This window comes from Gymnogyps californianus, chromosome 16, assembly GCF_018139145.2.
Source record: "Gymnogyps californianus isolate 813 chromosome 16, ASM1813914v2, whole genome shotgun sequence".
Lineage (NCBI taxonomy): Eukaryota > Metazoa > Chordata > Aves > Accipitriformes > Cathartidae > Gymnogyps > Gymnogyps californianus.
This window is the reverse complement of record NC_059486.1, coordinates 8,567,387-8,586,923: the sequence shown is the minus strand read 5'-3', so window position 1 is coordinate 8,586,923 and position 19,537 is coordinate 8,567,387. Positions and strand designations below refer to the sequence as shown.

The window sequence follows — 19,537 nt, the reverse complement described above, 5'->3', positions numbered from 1 at the left end:
ACCTATGTTTAAGAAAAGATTCCTTTCCACCCCCAAAACGTCAGGAGACGAGGCTGAGCAGCACTTTTCCAAGAGTCTCTCTTGCTGAGCTACGGGCGTTGGGGTTAAAAATATTTTGAGCAGACCAAAAGGCAGTGCAATCAAACATACTCAAATTTGGCCCACATATGCTTCTACCTGCTGTTTCCCCAGTTCCTGTTTTGGCTCTGTTACACTGGCTGGAAAATGCCGTCTGGCAGGGCCTGGAGAGGGGCCTTCGCTGCCGTCAAAGCAGAAAATAGCAGTGGGCTGTGCGGGTACTTTCAGACAGGCAAAGTCAACAAGCTGGAGAAGGGAGTTCCTTCCTAAATGCTGCTTGTTAGTGATTTTAATGCTTTTCTGTAACACTAGTATGGCAGCTTTATCCAAGTGGAAAGGCAGGTTGTTTCAGACAGCCCTCCCCTTCTCAAGCCTGTGTTTAGACAGATTATTTGGCTCCTCTACCTGAGGTATTTAATAATGGTGGCTGGTGTTGCTCTAATGTCTGTGTAAGTCTCTGGCAATGTGTTGTACAAGAGGACGTAGTGGTTTTTGCGTATGAATTTGGGGAGTTGCTTGTGTGGGTCTATGCCGAAGCAGCCATGCCATCCCGGGGCTGGGGCTGGGAGCCCACCTTGGCTCTAGCCCACCGAGCTTTTGCAGAGTCTAAAAAAGTAATAACCTTTTCAAAGGCAGAGGAATACTAGTTCTTACGGTAAAGCTCAATTGGAGAACATGGTCAGGAGGAATTTCTGCAGCTCAAGCAAAAACACTCAGAGAAAATCACTAGAAATCAAGCAGCCAAGCCAGAAGCAACTTTGCAAAAGAAGCTTTTGACCAGTTTGCTAATACCCAGGTCTGCAGAGAGTGCCCATGAAACCAATGCATCCATTTAGCAGAACAACTTGTCCTCCTAGTTGGGTCCTGCATGTGGCTCATTAGGGTAATTACTGATGAATTAAGGCAGCTTGGCTCAGCGCTCTGGCTGTGGGTGTGCGGGCTCCCCTGCTGGCAGGCAGCAGGTGTAAATGAACAAGATCTGTCAAAAAGGCTGATGACCCTCTTAATTCACAGCAGCAAACTGGGGACAGAGGTAGTGCAGCAAGTTTAATAATTGATATTTACTTGGAAAGGTTAATGGCAGCAGTGATGCTTCTAATTTGCTTGCCCGTGCAAGACCTTGTCAGGTCAAATTGTCTCAATTTGTTACCATGGGTGTAGGTGTAGTTTTCCTTTAATGAAATTTGGAGAAAAGAAGCAGGTGGTGTTGGGAGCGGACTGTAACTCAAGAAAAACTACAAAAGGTTCGAGTCTGGAAACAGGTTGGGTGAGTCTGTGCTAACTTTAAACAGCTGGCAGTTTAGTCCTTTTGAATTAATTCTGGTGAACATTTGCGCTTGGGAAGGTGAAAGGATTTGGAATGGTGTAATTTTTTTTTTCCTTTAATTTGCAGCTGTCTAGGAGTTGTTTAGGTCAAAAGTGTAGTAATTTTGACAGGTTTTGATGTGTTCCTAGGTGGGAGCAGTAGGGTTATGGATCAGAAATCAGAAAGCCACAGAATTCAAGGGGTATTTCTGTACTGTGTTTGGGGAAATTGTAATTCTGTCCTGTAGTAGTTAAGTGGTTCCTATTTCAGGGAGAAACAAAACACCTAATATGTCTGGAAGCTTTGAAATTAGCAGGTCAGATACTTTACATCCAAGAGTTTCAGAAGAGCTGGCTGATGACTGGGAACTAGTAGAGTTGGGTTTTGATTAAGTGTAGGAAGATGCAGATGACGGAAGAAAGCTGGTGTGCCAGTGTTTTCGAAAGGCTGTAATTAATGCGGTATTACCATTTGTCCTATTGGCTTGGCATGAATCTGAGGCAAGATAATGGGATATTAATTGGTTAATAAAGACCTAAAAAAGAATAAAATAAGTGAATGACAATCATTTTATGTATTTAGAAAAAAAAATTATCAAATTTACTTAATTATATGTGGGATTAAGAATTTGATGGATAATGGCCACAGTATTGATGTAGTATAGTTAGATTTCTGTGCTTGAAGCTGTTGACCTTTTTATTAAGGAAACAGACTGTGGATTCAACATGATGAATTTCAAGTGGATTATTTCCTGCCTTTATACCTGATGCTGGTAGTTGTGAATGCAGGCTCACTGTTGGTTGGAAATGCTTCTAGCAGATCCCAGCAGGGATTACCTCTCGTTGCTGTGTTGTTTGAACATTTTGACGTAGGAGCAAAGATGAAAAATCGGTCTTGACAAAAGTTTGCAGGTGGGCAATATATTGGAAAGGTGATTTACAATGAATGAGACAGGACACTGATGCTGAGAGTGGTGGTTGTGTGACGAGGTGGCCGTGAGCAAATTTGTATTTCTAGCGCTTCGCTGTGGCTGAGTCTAAAAGTCTTATCCTGAGGAAGAAAGTGTATTGATGAGGTGTAAGGTGGCAGAAAGAGCATGCAGAGTAAGGACTTTAATCAGAAATGTACTGTGGCTTGAACATGAGCATGATACTTTCCCTGTCTTCTACTATACAAGCCTATACAGGGCTGTGTACTTTAGACTAGATGAGTACTGGAGCTCATTCTGCATATAGTATCCTGAATATTGTATTAAAATATTAATAGACTGTGGGGCACTTAGCTAGCAGGGATATCAAACGTCCATGGGAGTGTAGTGATCAGTGTGCTCCCGGGGCTCAGGTTGCAGTGCCCGCGTTGCGGCAGCATGCCCACCGAGCGCAGTTCCTTGTGCCACAGTGGCAGAGCTGCTTGAATGCGCTGGGGTTATATCAGAGCACCATGAGCAAACCCTGCTAGCTACTGAGACTGCAATGAAATAGGACAGAAAGAAACAAGGGGATTTTATTGCCATTAAAAGTACCAATTTGTACAAGCCGACATTTTAAATAGTGTAATTTAAATGGAACCAAACTGATATGAATAGAACCTATTAATAAATTAAACACTTCTTTCCACCCAATATTTCACAAGGGAATTAGCAGAATAATTTGTTAGTAAATGAGCCCAGGAATGAAGCTGTGAATGACATATCTATCCTATCCTTCTCTTCCCCCTGTAACACTCTTTGCAGATGTAAGCAGAAAGTTGCTGTGATTTCAAACACTGGCACCTCTCACCTATGTACAAACACAAGCACAACTTCAAGTGAAGGAAGAAGGATGATTTAGTGGTTAGAGAACTAGCCTTGGCTGTAAGAGTTAATCACGCTCTACTTCAAATTTTGTGTGTTATGTCAAGCAAGTTGTTTCAGGCCAGTATCCCTCTCGGTATTTAGGCACCTGGCCGTCATGCCGGTACTGACCTCTCAGTGCAGTCACTGGGGGTGGCCCCGAGGCATGTCTCTGGACTAGGAACCGGAGTCCTGGCCGGTGGGTCAGTGGTGGCCTGGCAGCAAGCGGCAGTACTGAAACACCAGCGTCACAGTTGAGGTTTGCTGGTAGCAACGAGCGAAGGGGGTTTGTCTGTCCGCTTCCCTCTCACGTCGAGCCCTAGGACTTTGGCACAGCCTTGCCTGCTTCCAGAAATGCTAAAAGCACCCCTTCCCTCGCATGTTAGCGAAAAGGAATATGGACACACGTGGTCAAGCGCAACTTCAGAGAAGCCCCATGCATTCAAAAGCATCCTCTCCACGGTGCTGTAGGCATAGGAGTGAAACGTTGACTAAACCGCTGTTGGCAACCTCGGGAACAGGTGGCAGAGCAGTGCTTGAAAATCTCCTTTCTCCCCCCTCCTTCTTCTCCCTCTAGATGAAGGTCCCTACAAGCAGAAGTGGCAGAAATAGCGAGGAAGACAGCATCAGGGAGGCCACAAGCTCTCAGCGGAGCAGCTCAAGGGACCGTCTCAGTGATGTAAGTACCATTCAGGAGAAAGCATCGCTTCATTGCCGCAATTCCCGCTGCTGACATGGCTTTTCATAAATCTTGCTGAACAAATGTTGGCATCCAGAGGTCACTGTGTAATAACTTTTTTTTATGTCATGATTGAGTGTTATGGTATAAGTGGTTGAGCTGCCTTGCAAACACTATAATCATGGTGCAAATAATATGATAAGCAAAAGATCAGACATGGGAAGACAAAATGGAATTGTTATTCCTCGGGGAAAAATGGCTTGATGTTTTGTTTTGTTTTGTTTTCTCAAAGAAGTTGTGTTAAAAAGCTTTTTACAGTATCTTTGGGTTTAGCTACTGCACATAATCACGAAGTTTGGGTGCAAAGTCAGTTCATCTAATTTTATGCTTCCTGCCTCCAAGATATGAAAGGTTTTGGGGGAAAGCTGTCTTTCTCTCAAGAAATTTAATGGTACATTGAGTGAAATGTTATGATAAAACAAAAGCAAACGGTGCCTTAGTATGTAAACACACAAATGGGCTTTTGAGTCACCAAGAAATCAATGGCAGTGCTGGGATAATTTTATGTGAAGGCTTTTTGTGTTAGCAATTAGCATTTTGCCTTCATTAAAACATGATTTTTTACTAATTAGGACCTTTCCCGTTAGGAGAGATTTAAATGAAGAACAATAATCAAACGCTGGCACAAGCATGTCTGAAATATTAAATTTGCCATTTCAATGGCAAGCCACAGAAATCCCAGAGCGAGTGGTTTTCATGTTGAGTTCTATTAATGTAAAATATGCTTCATAACTAAAACCTGTCACAGAAAACGGCTCACACCAGCTAAATTCAATTGGACAGTTAATTTAGCTTTAAAATTGAAAACACTACCTCCGCTTCAGGATGCAAAAGGAAGGGGGGGGGAAGCCTTTGATAAGTGTAATGTATTTGCTATTAAGGCTTTCAGAGCCCATTCTACAGGAGGAGAAGGGAGAAAAAGGGGAAAAAATGGCTCCCACAAATGTGTTTAAAAGCTGAAAGTATTTATTGAAAATGTCAGCAGAAAAGTGCTTTTGGCAGATTAAAGCGGGATTCAGCTTGACAGCTCTGACAGGGAAATGTGACGGGGGAAAATTCTCTCTACATGTTTGGAGTGTGAATGGGGCGCTGTAAACAGCCGACGCAGTGGGAGGAAGAGAAAAATAACATGTCCTGTGATCTGCTTCCAGGATTGTGAACCCACGCGCCGCGGTGGGGAAAGTCGTTGGGGGGGGGCCCTTTGGATAAATCCCTTTGCTGCGGGGCGTCTTTGACTGTGTTATTAGTCAATAATGATCGTAATTTTATATATACATATATTTATGTGATTCTGTCCTTCTCCTCCCCTTGGCCACTCTTGACAGGTATGTGAGCAGGGGCGCCTGGTAGCATTGCTGTACCAGAACGTGGCGCCGCGGGAGAGGAATAACATAGTCAGACTTCGCGATTAGCTTAGGTCAAAGCGTTAAGTGGTCTTGGAGACTTTTCTTGTTAAGCCGATGCACTTCCAGTTTTTTCTCGTCCTTTCCCTTTGCATCCCAAGTTGCAGGCTGAGCCTGCAGGAATTGAGTCCGAGTGCCTAATTCCTGCAAAATCTTCAAAGCTAGTTCAGCAGCCAGTGAAATTCAGTGGGAGATAGGCACTCTGTTCTTTTTTAGTCAATGGGGACATTTGGGCAGTGCCTGAAGGCTGGGGCACACTTCAGAGCTTTGCTGAAGCTGCTCTTGTGACCTGGCGACCCATTGCAAATGAGAATTTTTCAAATTAGTAATTAAACAGTTTGAAAAGTAAGGTTCATGAATCACAGAATGCTCTTCGTTCATTATTTGACGAGTGCAATTTAGCTTTAATTACGTATAACGCTTCCTCGCGTACTAGTAAATGTTCTGTAGTCTATTTAGTGACTGTCAGAAAGTGTTAGAAAGTCCCGCGGGGGCAATCGGATGGTTTTCCCCATTTGTGTGCGAAGGAATAAGGCAGCAGACTTTTTCTTTTTGTAGAGAGGGAGCAGGGAAGAGAGAAGATGACGACATGCTACTGAGTGTCAGTTCCTGCAGGATTTTCTGTCCAGCCGTGCCTGGTCCCTGTATGGGTCTGAAGCTGTACTTCCCAGCATGCCGTTTAAATAGATGGCGTGCAGCTGAACTGGTGCAACCCCTTACGTGTGGCTCTGAGGATTAAAAAGCCACAGGGCAGTAAGGATGTAAAGGCAAGGCAGGGACAGTTTTTCCTTGTGGTTAGCAGTTAGAAATCGAGGCTCTAGCACACGGCTGTGCCGGGGTGGCCGCCTGTCCTTGCAGACGGATGCTCTGCAGCAGGAGGCACCTGGGCTGTTTCTCGCTCTCCCCCGAGTAGCTCTCCTGCTGTTTCTTGGTGCATTTGGCCTTCAGGACTGTTTTTCATGCTGCCTTTCCCTCCCATCTCTTTCCTCATTAACTTGGGTGAACAATGGAGTAAATGAGGCGGGAGGTGGCAGGTTTGGCTGCTGTACGGCAGCACACAGCAGGTGTGGTGGGAAATACGTGTATGAAACTGTCGGCTATGGCGTTCAGCGTTGCCACCTTAGGAGCACTGGAGTCCTCCCTCCAGCTTCATTGTCAGTCTCCATTTAGAAGGCGCTATTATGAACAGCTTAGCTCCTCTGTGTGATTTGTTTCTTGAGGTGACTTGTTCAATGGGATGCCAGCAAGTTGTTCTTTATTTACATTAATGCATGTCATTAGTCTCTAACGGACCATGAAGTCAAGAGGTGGCCTGGTCTGTCGTGAAATAATTGCACTCTAAAGAAAACTGAAGCAAATGATTGATTATGTCTTGCACACACAGAGCCATCGGTCCGTCCACAACAAAACCCAGAGCGTTTTGCTGCTTCTTTGCCACAATGAAACTTCTGTGGGGAGAGAGTGCTACAACTTCATAGTAAGACAGCAATTGTCTGTCTTGTATAGTACGTCTTTCCAGACATTACACTGAGTGCCATTTATTATGGGTCATTGGGGAAAAAAATGCTTATTATGGTCTAGTGAAATGATCTCTGGCTGCAGAGGTTTGATTTGTTGAGGCTGGTCTCTTCTTTGGGATGATGAAACTTCAGAGCAGAAAACCAGAGAAGTTTTAGCCCAGGTTTGCGCAGCAGATGGTGTGGTGTGGGGGAGAGGGGATGGGAATTTGCCACTTGTTTATGTTCCCTGTGTTGATGTAAAATTCCCTTAAAATCTACTACAAAGCTGACATCCCTATTACACATGTACTGCCAGGTCTTCTACAAGCAACACAGAGTCAACAGCCTTTTTCCAAAATGGGATTTTCCTCTGCTGTCTTTCATAGTGAGGTAATTGGAAGTTGCCAGAGAATTAAGAGCCAGATAAGCCATATTGCTATTTTGTTGTGTTGACCCAAGTAAAAGTGGAAGGCTTGGGCATTTTGTTTTGGTTTTTCCCCATGTTCCATAATTGTCCTAATCTTTTCTGATGTCCTGAACAGTCCAAAAATCCACACAGAGCCTTGTATAATGGCTTGAAAAAAAGGTTTTTATCTCTTTCTTGACCCATCAGCTTAAGAACTGCCTGCTTCTTAATGGATTTTCTCCCTCACTAAATTGAATGGATCGTCCCTCATTATCATTTAAATAGAAGCCTCACTCCCTGTGAACATGGAAAATTTGAATGTGGTAGTAGAGCTGTGATAATTTGAAATATTCGGAAGGTGGGGGCAAGGAGGGGGAGCAGGCAGCAGAGTGCAGAATTGCTGAATGTAATTGTCATGGATTCTCAATTTTGTTGCCACAAGATGGGAAAATAGACTAATAATTGTCTTCCAACCCTAGTAGAATAGTTGCCCTAGTTAGCTGAAGCTAACACTCTAATTGTCATGGGGGCACAGAGATGAATGAGGATGTATGCAGGGCACAGCCAGGGCTAAATTGAGTGATATACTAAGGCAAAGAGCAAATTGGCAATTATTGGCCCAGCTGAAAAGGTTGGCAGGTGTGCTGCTTTCTCACGAGCCCTTAGGGGGAAATTGGAAATATAAAATATCGACCATAAATACTCACTGATTAGGAAATATGTTGCAAGAGGTGCTGGCCACTTAAGAGTCAAAACTCTCCTTTTCAAGGGATTGGCTTCAGCTGTGCATAAAACCAACAAGCACTGCTACTAAGTTGTTCAGAGTTTTTTCCTCTCATCCCCCATCCCCCAGGCTATCTTTTCTAATTTTCCATCATCCTATCCTCATATGTTTGTTTGTTTTTCTTTAAACATAATAAATGAAAAGCAGTCTTTTAGGAAATGCAGAGATTTTCCTCTCTCTAAATGTTCTTTGATAAGTGTTTAGCATATTGTATAGACTAGATATAAAATTCTCTCTCTGGTAGATGAATACAAAATAACTTGTGTGATTTCTAATTCAAACAGTTCACTGTGATGTGCTTTTCTTTGTGTGCCATCACAGGCACTGTCTCCCCCTTCCCTCCTACTTTCTGTACCACGCTTCCCCTCCTGGGGCAAAGGGATTAAAGCAGCAGCAGGGTACAAAGCTGCAGGTCCGTTACGTGTGCCTCAGGCTGAAGTACCTTGCCAGAAGCATGATCAAATGAGCCTCCGAAGCAAGAATTGGACCACAGTCGCACCACGGGTCCATGTTTATCCACTTTGCAAACTTTGGCACATGTGGGACGCCTGGTCTTGGCTCTGGGCAGGGTGGCGGTGGGACAGCAGAGCTTGGCATGTTGCGGGCCAGGAACACCTTAGTACAATAGTCAGGGATGTTACTGAGTGCGTTGAAGGAGTTTTTTTGGAAGGCCTGGGATAGCAAAATGTGGACTGCAAACTCTTTGTGGCACATGCTGTCTGTTCCCTGTATATAACACACTAGAATCTGATCCCCAGTTCGAAGAGTAGAATAAGAGCATTGTAGAGCTTAGCAAAATAAAGGTAGCAACAGGATAGTTTTAGACCCCCTCCTCAAACCATGAGTTGTGGGAAACTGGTTTGATATACATCCAAGGATTATGAAACCTTTCAAGTCAGATTCTTCTGGAGGCAAAAATTCACGTCCCTTCAGCATGCTATCTGCTTTTATCTTTGTGTCCCTCAAAATACCAAATGCTTGCACGAAAACTGCTGCAGCAGAAATTATGAGCAAAGTTGTAATGACTTGCATGAGGGCTTCAGGTGGTGAAGCATAGCTAGGAAGAAAGTCTGGAGAAGGTTTTGTGAAGTTGGCCGAGGGGTGATTGTTTGAATAGGAGCAGCACTCACGCATGTTCCATGTGTTTCGGAAATGTGAGGTCTTTTCATATTGTTCCTGGCTTACTGTATGCAGTTTGTTTGTTCCTGATCAGCAGCCATCTTTCCTTCTGCTGTCTGTGGCCATCACCTGTAGGAATCTAAGTGTCTTGGTTGGAAGCTGTTCTGTAGCTGATCAAGCCAGTTACAGATGTTTAGACCTTGTGTAGTTTGATATCTTACTGAACTGGTTTTGCAGTATTTCCAAGCATAACCCTGTTTGTTTGTTTATCCAACATAATAAAATAAGTGAATTAAAGAAGGAACACATTCACGTTTTGTATGACATCCAGAGTCATTCATCATGTATTGTGGTTATCTTGTCAGGTCCTGGTTTCTAATCTAAGTGAACATCAGATGCACTCTGTGACCTTTACCAAGTCAATTGAACTCATTGTATTAACAGACAGGACTGTGACTATGGAAATTAATTGCATTAAGAGACTCTGTGTTAAGGTCTGGGATATCTTCTGCCCTTGGCCCTTTTTGCCCTCCTCCCCACTTACTCCTCTCATTCCAAGACATTTGAGTTTTCTAAGGGACTTGCTTGGAAAGGAAATACTAGATTTCTACAGTATTCAAAGCTGAACCAATATTCTGTTGTTGAATGTTCTATAAATCAAGAAGTGGACAGGTAAACATGCATGCTTCCTTGTGCCTCAGTCCTGTCTGACTGCAGAATTGGGGTAACTGAGAAATAGTGGAAGACAGGTACAGCTGAGGTGAGGTTTCATCCTGAAAAAGTGCTATAAAACATAACTAAAAATTCGTTCTCTCCGTATTATTGATTAAATCTGCTGAGTGCTAATCAACCAAATCAGGCTTGTGGCATTGGGCCGTATGATAAGTTTGGGCCTGTGATTCGGCAAGGCAAGATTAGGCATTGAATAGGAGCTGGGAAGTCTGCCTCAGTTCCCTCCTCTGCTGGAGACTCCTCGGATGACACTGGGCATGTCTTAAGTCTTTCTCTGCCTCAGTTTCCACACTAACATGGGGGTGACATTAATAAGAGTGCTCGGAGGCTCTTTTGGGGACTGTCCTGTGCCCACATAGGAATAGCTGTTTGCCCAAAATGGCTATTTCAACAGCTGACGTGGAGGTACTTGATATACTTTTGATTTCAGCCAACAAAAGTGGCACATCTCAGAAAAGCTGGAATGAACTCTTGACATTTCTGGAATATGTTAATTTAGGTCTTTTAGCCAAAGAGGAGGGAAGTGAATACTAAAAACAAGAGCTAATTTTGTGGTCGTGCTGCCATCACCTGCTTTTATCTAATCCCCTTATAGTTAGTTCATATATCAAGGATACAAAAGATCCAAGTTGAAACCTGCTTGACCCATTGAGAGTGGGGAATTGGCTTGAGGTGCCCTATTACCTTGATTATTACTGAATTTTAAAGCCCTTCCTACTGTCTTTCTAGTTCAATAAATAACCCAGTGGCTTTAAGAAACTGAACAGAGGGTGTCTTGATTTCTTTTGCATTGTGAGAACAACGGAAGGCCATGCTTTTATTTATACAAGGGAAATAACTTTTCCGGTCAATTTAATAGACAATGTTGGAAAACCTGCTGAAGGTTATTGGTGAGATTTTGTTATGATTTTCCTTTCTAAATTGCAATCACGGTGTTTATCAGGAATAAAGGAAGAAATCTATTAAATACAATTGCAGACTGCAGTGTAACTCAAACTCTCAAGGACATCGGTGGGGGGATAGTAGAGTCTTTCAGCAGTAAGATTTTGTCTTTGCTGCCAGAAAGGTGTATTTTTTTATATCCAGTGTAATTAACACGAGAGCTGTCCCAGGGTAGAAATAATTCACTCTGTGACATAACTGAAATGTCTTGTCTGTGCTGTCTGGTTTTGTTTTTAACCTTGGGCTTAAAAGGAACCAAAAATCTTTAGTTGTAAAAGAGCACATCATCTGCAAAATATTATAAGCCATTTATCTTTATGCATAAATGCCATCTAGCACTGTAGTTCCACTTATGCGTCATTAAATGCACAGACCACACTCATTTTGCCCCTAACTAGTAACAGTCTCCCTTAGAAACCCAGGGTATTCCAGACAGCGCTGGAAGAGCCATGAGAGGCACAAAAGCCAGTGCTCAAGCCAGGCAGAGAGGGCCTCTGCCCTCCCCAAGGGTCTGCTCAGGATTGCTTCACGTGGCAGCTGCAGGCAACAGGAGCAGCGTCTGCAAGCTCGGCATGGACGTGTCCGCCACAGCGGCTTCGCCGCAGGGCTGGCAGACCGTGCTCGCTGGCCCCTTCCTGCTCTGAGCGGGCAGCACTTGCGTTGTGTGGGCACATCGCTCTCCCCATCTCCCACATCTGCAGGGCTGGGTTTTGCAGATGTGAAGGCTTTTCGAAAGGCATGATGTGGTAGCTGTTCCTGCATCTGGCTGCAGAGAGTTGGCCAGGTGGGGGTCACAATTCTCTGTCTTTGAATTGCGTGTTTGGCTGCATCTTTCCTGCCTGCGATGCTTTCTTCAGACAGTGTTTGAAGGCCAGAACTGAGCCTGCTTGGGTGCCTGGGTTGAAGCAGTAAGAGCTGGTTTGGGTTTTGGTCTCGGATGAACCAAAGCTACCAGGCAGGGGCTGTGCTGGTCGGTGCAGCACTAAAATGAATGTGGCTAGCTGGGTACCACGGTGACCATCATACCCTGCTGCTTGAGGTACCTTCAGACAAGGAGAAAATTGACCAAAATAGCAAATAGACTATTTTGAGAATAAGAATTTTATGACAGCCCTCCATGTAAGTGCTCCTATCCTGTAGGTAAGAGTCTCCGTAAGTCATTCCAGCTGAAGATTTGCCCCAGTAACTGCTCTTGCCAGACAAGCACTCATTCATAGTCAAAGGAGGTTTCTTCAACTTTGGGTAGATGCCAAGTTAAACTTCCACTAAGATTTCTTGTATTTGCAGCCACAATTGATTACTTTTCTCATTATTTGATCTTGATATAGAGACATATGGATTGAGCTATGTTTCTATCAGCCCCCAAAGATTTTTTTTTCTTTAGGAACATCCATCACAGTTGCACGCAAACTGTTCTGCTCTGGCACTTGTAGCTGATATTAGCTTGAGCTTTCAAAGTTTCTACATGTGGCAGTTGGTATGGATCCTCCTAAAGAGCCCGCAGTGTTCCCAGCTAACCAAGAAAGCAATAGCGGTTTGTTAGATGTGCAGAAAAATGCATGCAAACAGCTCTGGAGAGTGTGGGACATGGCTGTGCATAAACCTAATTTTTGGAAAGGATTTTACAAGTTGAATCCAAAGTATTCACCAGTTACTAACTTTATACATGCAATAAAAATTCTGAGGGGGAGAAAAAAAAAACCCTTTTCCCCCCTGATTTCCAGGAAATTTAATGTTAAAACTTGTAAGGGAGGAAGAAGTTCTTAGATGTGAAAAATGCCAGAGTAAATTGCCATTCAGTTTTCATTATTTCTGATGTAACACTTTATTCAGCAACTGTTTTTATTGTTTTCTGCTCAGTGGTTTAAATCAGTGGTCTGCAGATTCCAGGGGTTCTTGGACAGCTTGGGATGCCTGAAAGTTATCTAAGAAAAGCAGGTCTGTGGTTACTGTGTTTCAGTTTGTTGTCCAAGGGTCTGCTCCATCCCGGGAAAATATTTTGGGTGTGCACAAGACTCAAAGATTGAAAAAAACCTGTTTAAAGTGAAAATGCTCTGAGAGGCTGTTTCCTTAGAGAGAAGCTTCTAATGAAACCTCTTGTTTCTGTTTTTGGTTATTATTTCCAATTTGTTATACCTTGTCAATCTTTGTTAAAATTGAGATGATGGATGGGGGGGGAGCGGGGAGAGTGAGAACTGCCACCCTTTCTCCTTTCCTCCTCTCGCCTCTCCAAGCAGGTAATTTGCCCTCTCCTCATTTCCATGTGTACTTTAGGTGAACTGCCTGATCAAGCTATCCAAAGTGTCAGAACAGAGAATTGTGTTCAGCTGTTCAACATACTTACGTAGATAGCAGGATATTGTTATTAACCTTTTTTCTATACATGGCTGAATTCCATGAGGTGTTTGCGGGTGGTTTTTTTTTTTTTTTTTTTAAGTATTTAGAGGGAGGGATAGGTTTGTCTTAGTTTCTCAAAAACAGAGATAGATGCTACTGTCCTTCATTTCACCAGTCTGTAGCTTTATTTCTGGGCGGCTCACATTAAAGAGGTTTATAAATAACTCTCTACTTTTTTGTAGTGTTTGAAGGCAGAGGCCAAATCAATGTGCAATATGCAAAAGGCGGAAAGTTAAATGCTGTTATGGGTTTGTTATTACTATCTCAGACTCCCCTGTGAGAGCTGTCCTTTTCCTGCAGAACAGAGGTCTCCTGAGCTACAGTGGGACAGAGGTGCAGGCGTTGCATGCCAGGGTTGGGGACTGGCACCCAGTCACACATCGGCTGCAGATCTGTGTGTAAGACCTATGAAGAGCTGTGCCACAGCTTTCCTTCTGTCTGGCACCCTGGTTTCTGTGCCAGCTGGTGAGAGGGTTAATGGGGAGCCCTCCTCCCTCCAGCAGCATGCTCACTTAATTGTAGGGCTTTGCTGTTGTCTCTTCTTCACTTTGGAAACTTTCTCCAAGGGCACTTGGCTGGCAAATTGCTTCTCTGGTGTCTGGGACAGTTGCAAGACAGTGACACAGAGCATGCATGGGCAGACTGAGAAGACAATAGAGTCTTCCATGGAGTGCAGGAGTCTGGAAAGGTTTCTGCATGTATCTAGGTGTCTTCTGATGAAAATGTTTGTAAACTGGTACTACAAAGGAACTGTTATCTTACTGGTGGAAGATTACAAGTACTTGCAGTAGCCTGCAATCGGTTTGCATCAATCTCTTTGGGGGTATTGTGCTGTTGTGGTGATTTACTTCTGGCGCTGCTGCAAAAAGACAAATAATCCTCAAGATCAACCTGCAACAATTTGGTATTTTTGTTCAGGCTTTGGTACCCACTAGAACATCAGTCTTGGAAAAGGGACTGCTATGACTCCCTGAATCTTGTTTAATAAAACCACGTAGCAAGGGCATCATGATTATAAATCACACTTGGAAATTGGCCTGCAGAGTACTTGCTGGGTCATGTGGTGTCATATGCCACCACTGTTCCCGGTTTCTTTTTAATTTCCGAAAAGAAGGTATATAGCAGCAGCTGGAGATAAAGGTGGAATTCATTTAGCTGCTTCGAGAAAGCCACTGCCAGTGAAAAACAGCAACTCTTGGGTCGTAGAGAGAGGAAAGGGATCCAAGTGACTGGAGATGGCGTAGTGAAAAGGAAAAGAACCAAATGATTTGGCAGCATGTGAAAGAGGTAAGGATGTGGTAGAGAGCAGCAGGAGGAGCTGAAATGAAGAGCAGGAGTAAACAATGTAATTTAACTTATTCAAAAGGGACAGAATGCTTATTAAAGCTCTGAGAGATGATAAATTAGTGCTTTGCTGCTATTGTTTCAGATAGAGTTGTCATATGGTAATACTGCAGCAATGAAGGCTGGAGGCTCACGAATTCAAAGGGGAATGGAAAGTGGGATATATGGTTACATGATTGAAAGTTGGAGTTGATGAGGCAAAATGTGCAGCCCTGATTAAGGAGAGCATCCTTACACACGCATGCTATTCCTTGGAAGCTGCCGTTACATACTGAAGAGGGACGGTTCAAAACGTGTACTCTGCTGCTATGAAGACGTATCCCACGCCGAGAGCTTGTACCTTAGTTGGGAGGTGCTGTCGAAGCCCTGCTCTAGCTTATGAAACCCTTGTCTGAAACAGCCCCGGAGCCCTCACTTGGAAATGCTCTTTTGCTGTTACTCCTGTGGCAGCACACAGAATGTCAGAAGATCATTTGAGGCGCTCTGGTTGTGAAGTTTTCCCCTAAGGAATACTGGGCTGGGGGAGGGAATCACAAAATGATTCTTATCTTACATTACACAGAATCTCTTGCATTACTTACTGTGGCATATTGTTTCCTCCCACAGAGTTCTGCTCAATCGCTTTCAGGAAGAGGCTACTCCGTAAGTCATTTTACAGCTAATTCTTTCACTTCTGTTGATGTTGATTGCAGAGGTTTACACTACCTATTGCATATCCACTGACATGAAAGAAATGCAGAACATAAAAAATAGGGTTAGAGTAGAGGACTGTCGTGCACGTGGCAGGGGACAGCCCTGACATGCGAGAGCGCATTAAGAGTCAGGGGGCTTCTTCAATTTAATTTTATACTTGTAGGGAGGAGGTTTTTTGTTGTTTTATAGTGGATTTCAGCTAGGTAGTCACCTCCTGAGAATTAAAAGACATGAGTGGGGAGAGTTTTCAATCCCAGTGGGAGATGCTTCCCTTCTCTCCTCCCTCCCCCATACAGGTTTTCATTTGTGCATTAAATACAAGAATCAAAGACAAAATTACTCTAAGAAGAATTGTGACCCTCACCAGTGTGAACAAAAAAAGTCAATATTCTCTTATTTACAAGCTCTGAGTTGTAAAACAAGCTCCCTTGTTTTCAGAGGAGGGTGTTGCTGGTGTTTTCTGCGCAGGAGTGCCAGAGGTAGCAGTGTTCTAGGGCTGGTGTTACAGGGCCAGGACACGTCTGCATGTGTATGCAATGTAACAGTGATGTTTAATTGACCATTTCTGTTCACATGTACCTTATTTGTGTGTGCAATAATGACATTTCTTCATGTAGAGACGGTATCGTTATTTGTTTATTTTGGGTACCTTTGCTGCTCAGCTGTCCAAAAAGGCAGGCACATAGACCTTATTGTATATATTAATAAGGAAATAGGAGAGGGTGTGAGTGGCTTAGCACTGTCAACATGAAAATTCCTGAAATCGCATTGTATCTGACTCTGATAACAAATGTATGGTGTGTAGATATCTGTTACAATACCCTGGTTGTTCAGCCAATAAGTCATGTATACCCTCATTGCTAGTGCAAAGGTTGTAGGTGAAGGCGTATGCTAATCTTGTATGCAAATCTGAACGAGAATGTCTCAGTCCAGCTAACAGTTCCTGCCTACACTTACTGACAATAATTGCTGTTCTCACCACCTCTGCCATGATAAAGTTTTGCCTTCTAGGTGAGTGGCCCCAACCTCTGTTTCTTACTAAGAGCTGTGACTGCTCACTTTTCATAGCCCAGAACAAGGGTGGATTTTATATGCTTCAGGAAACTGACGTGGAGACCTGGTACACATTTTTTTTTTGCGATAAGCACATGAATTATTTTCTTTCACTAATTTATGTTGTATGTTCAGAGTTGTATGATGGAACTTGTGAGCTCCTACCTGGTGCTGTGTGCACAGAGAAAAAATTGCTAGGCAGTGCAGAATTTATGGTCTGATTTCATAGCGACACTGTCGCATGCTATCATACATGTTATCAGAAATTCATAATACAAGACTAAGTACATTTTCATCATAAAGCCATTACAAAATAACATGTGACTTGAAGAGTCTTACGGTTTTAATGAAATAATGTCACAAGTTTTTAGACAGTAATGACATATGTCTCCTAAGAATCCTCCTGTCTAAATCTTTCCAGCATCCCAGGTGAGTATCATTACTGAATTCATTGAGTGGTGAGGAATGTTTGCTCTAGGACCAGTTGAGCGCTGCTTCCCATACACATGAACAGTTGGATTCACCTAAGCTTCTAAAGGCAGATGCTATATCTTCTATTTGTCTGTAAAATGCCATGCATGCCCGTGGCACCACATAAATAATAATGAATCATCTTCACAGATTTTATGACTGAGGGCATGGTTTGGGAATTAAACAATTTCCCACTGGCTATAACATAGGTTGCGAAATCTTAATGGAAAAAGGCCAAAGAATTCTTTTTAGAGTCTCAAGGCCAATAAATCATAGGACTGTTTTCCTCCATTGCTGGCTGTTAAGAAATTTACTTTAGTCTCTCAGAGAAATGATTTTGAGAAAATTTCTAGCTCCTTCTCTGTGCGTGTGTGGGGACAAGGTTCTTTTATTTAGCCAACCCATAACTTCTCAAGGGAGGTAAGAGCTTTCTACATGCCAAGGCAGTATTTTGAGATCATGAGTAGTGTGAGCTGGGGTTGCTTTTCCTTATGGGTTGTCATTTTCCCTATTAAACTGCCGTCTGCCTCACCATGTACCAGCTGTTGAGGCTGACCATTTCCCTTAAGACTCTGATGCTGCTCTAAATTGATTTAGCATAAGGCAGAGACTATCACTTCCAGCACTGCCAGACCTCGCTGGCCCAAACCTGCATTGGAAGCTGATTCTCCCAGGTGGCAGAGACATGTTCAAACCACCGGTTCAAGACAACTGGCCCCAAACCAGGGGTTGTCCGTAATATCTTGTAACAGTTTTCATTTTCTCATGAAGGCAGCTGTATATGAAACACTAAGTCAGTATTTTGGCTCTGCCCCTGTTTACATCAAATAGGTTGTTTGCCAGACATGGTGAAAGCATGATAAAAAATAGTGCTAGCAGGAGGTATGATGGAGACACCATTCTTGTATTGAGTGCTCCTCCTGATATCTGTGCACGGCTTGTGTTGTGGAAGACTGTCGCTTGCGGAATGATGATGTATATCGTTACTCGCTGAAGTTCTTGTACTGGGTTTCATAAGCAGCTGTTTAAATACCACAAACTATTTTGTGCGTGCTCATTTTTAATTAGCTCATTTTGAATCTGCACGCTTCACCATTCACTTGCTTCAGCCGTCCTTGCAGAGATGTTTGCTTTCAGAAACTTTTGTAGAAAATGCACATTTTAAGGAAATGTGCATGTGCAAAAAGCGGACTTGAAACCTGTAGTAGTAATCTTGTATGAACAAATCTCAATCCAAGGTTCAGCTCATCCAGCTGGGCCACAGAGAGAAGGCAAGCAAGGCCTGTCTGTTGCAGTCAGAGCAGACTAATGTTGAAAACCTCAGCAAGCCGCTTGTATGTAAGATACACACTGTGGAGCTGGAGTTAAAAAGAAAACTAAATGCAAGTGTCTAAATAACAATTCCTGAGTGTTGAATATTCCAATAACTTCATTGACTTCAGGCTTCCCATGGAACATGAAGTGAACGTTAAGAACGTTAAGTCCTAAATAAGGACCATGCTTGAAATAACTCCATGAAATTCTGGTCTCATTGGAGTTACCACATAACCTCTGTTTAACTTCAGCTGCACCTAGACTTAAATTGTAGCCTCAAAAATAGTATTAACAGTGACTGGGCACATAGGTTCACAGTCTGTCTGTAGATATTGCAGACAAATTTCTTTTAAATCTATTTCCCAAAATAAAGTCTTGAATGGCGTTTACTTTTACTTGGATAACATGAGACATATCTATGTCTGTATTGTTTCTGCAAGCTCCTTATCAGTAACTTGTGTTTCATATCCTTATCTTATTAAATATATACTTCCGCTGTGCTGAGAAATAGAATGTTAGTTTGTTTATGGAGGTTAATATCTTATTCCCTTTATGACTGGATGGTTACATATGTGTGATAAACTACTCTAGCCATTTGTCACACTTCCTGCACACACAAATGTGATTAGTGATTTTAGTCAGAAAGGTCTGTCTGTCCTCTGAGCAGACAAAACAGATTTTCTTTTTGGTAACAGGATGAGAGGCCTGTCTACCTGAAAATGCACTGATTTGTTAAAAAAACGCCCAGAGAATTAGAAATTAGCTGTATGTTGAGGTTTCTATATATCACTGATACATATCCATCCTGTGGACCATTTTTCAAATTTATTTCTGATAGTTAAGTCAATTTAGGACCTAACAGAGTTAGAAAGTAATTACAATGAACATAAAATCAGTACATACTATTAGTTATTAATAGCTAAAAAGTTGCGATTGTTTATAAGGTTGAGCACATCGTATAGACAAACCCAAGCTGCAGTTGAACTTGACTCAGTTTTGTAGAGCGCACAGAAAAGGATAGAACTGGGAATATGTGGTAGCTTAAAAAAATAAACAAAAAACCTCTTCCAGTAAATTATGTAGTTTATTTATAGAGCATCTGTGCAGCTGTTCCTCTTCTGAAATGGAAGGGGCTAAAATGTGGGAATAAATAAAAGAATAAACTTGAAAGCATATGGCAAATGGATAGCCAGTGAACCAACCTGTCTGAGTGTACCTTGGAACAAAAGTGCAGGAGGATGAGATGTCTTTGTTTGGTTTTATTTGTTCTTGGAAGATTTTTTTTTTATTTTTTTTTTTTTTTAGTAAAAACAGTAACATACACTTGGCAACAGCAGCAGCTGATTTTTATTCTGAGTTTCTGTAAAATATCAAAGTCTTTGCAGCCTAGTCAAATCCCTGGCAGCTCATCAAATTCTGTTGATTT

General features: G+C 42.7%; 1 protein-coding gene across 2 annotated transcripts in view; it reads left to right on the top strand.

Annotated features, from left to right (window-relative positions):
* FBRSL1 (fibrosin like 1) overlaps positions 1-19,537 on the top strand; it is a 560,327-nt gene that overhangs the window by 244,346 nt on the left and 296,444 nt on the right. For both annotated transcript variants that reach the window (XM_050906498.1, XM_050906499.1), the window contains exons 3-4: positions 3,793-3,894; positions 15,187-15,222. In XM_050906498.1, the coding sequence (XP_050762455.1) occupies positions 3,793-3,894; positions 15,187-15,222 (138 nt within the window). The remainder of the gene's footprint in view (positions 1-3,792; positions 3,895-15,186; positions 15,223-19,537) is intronic.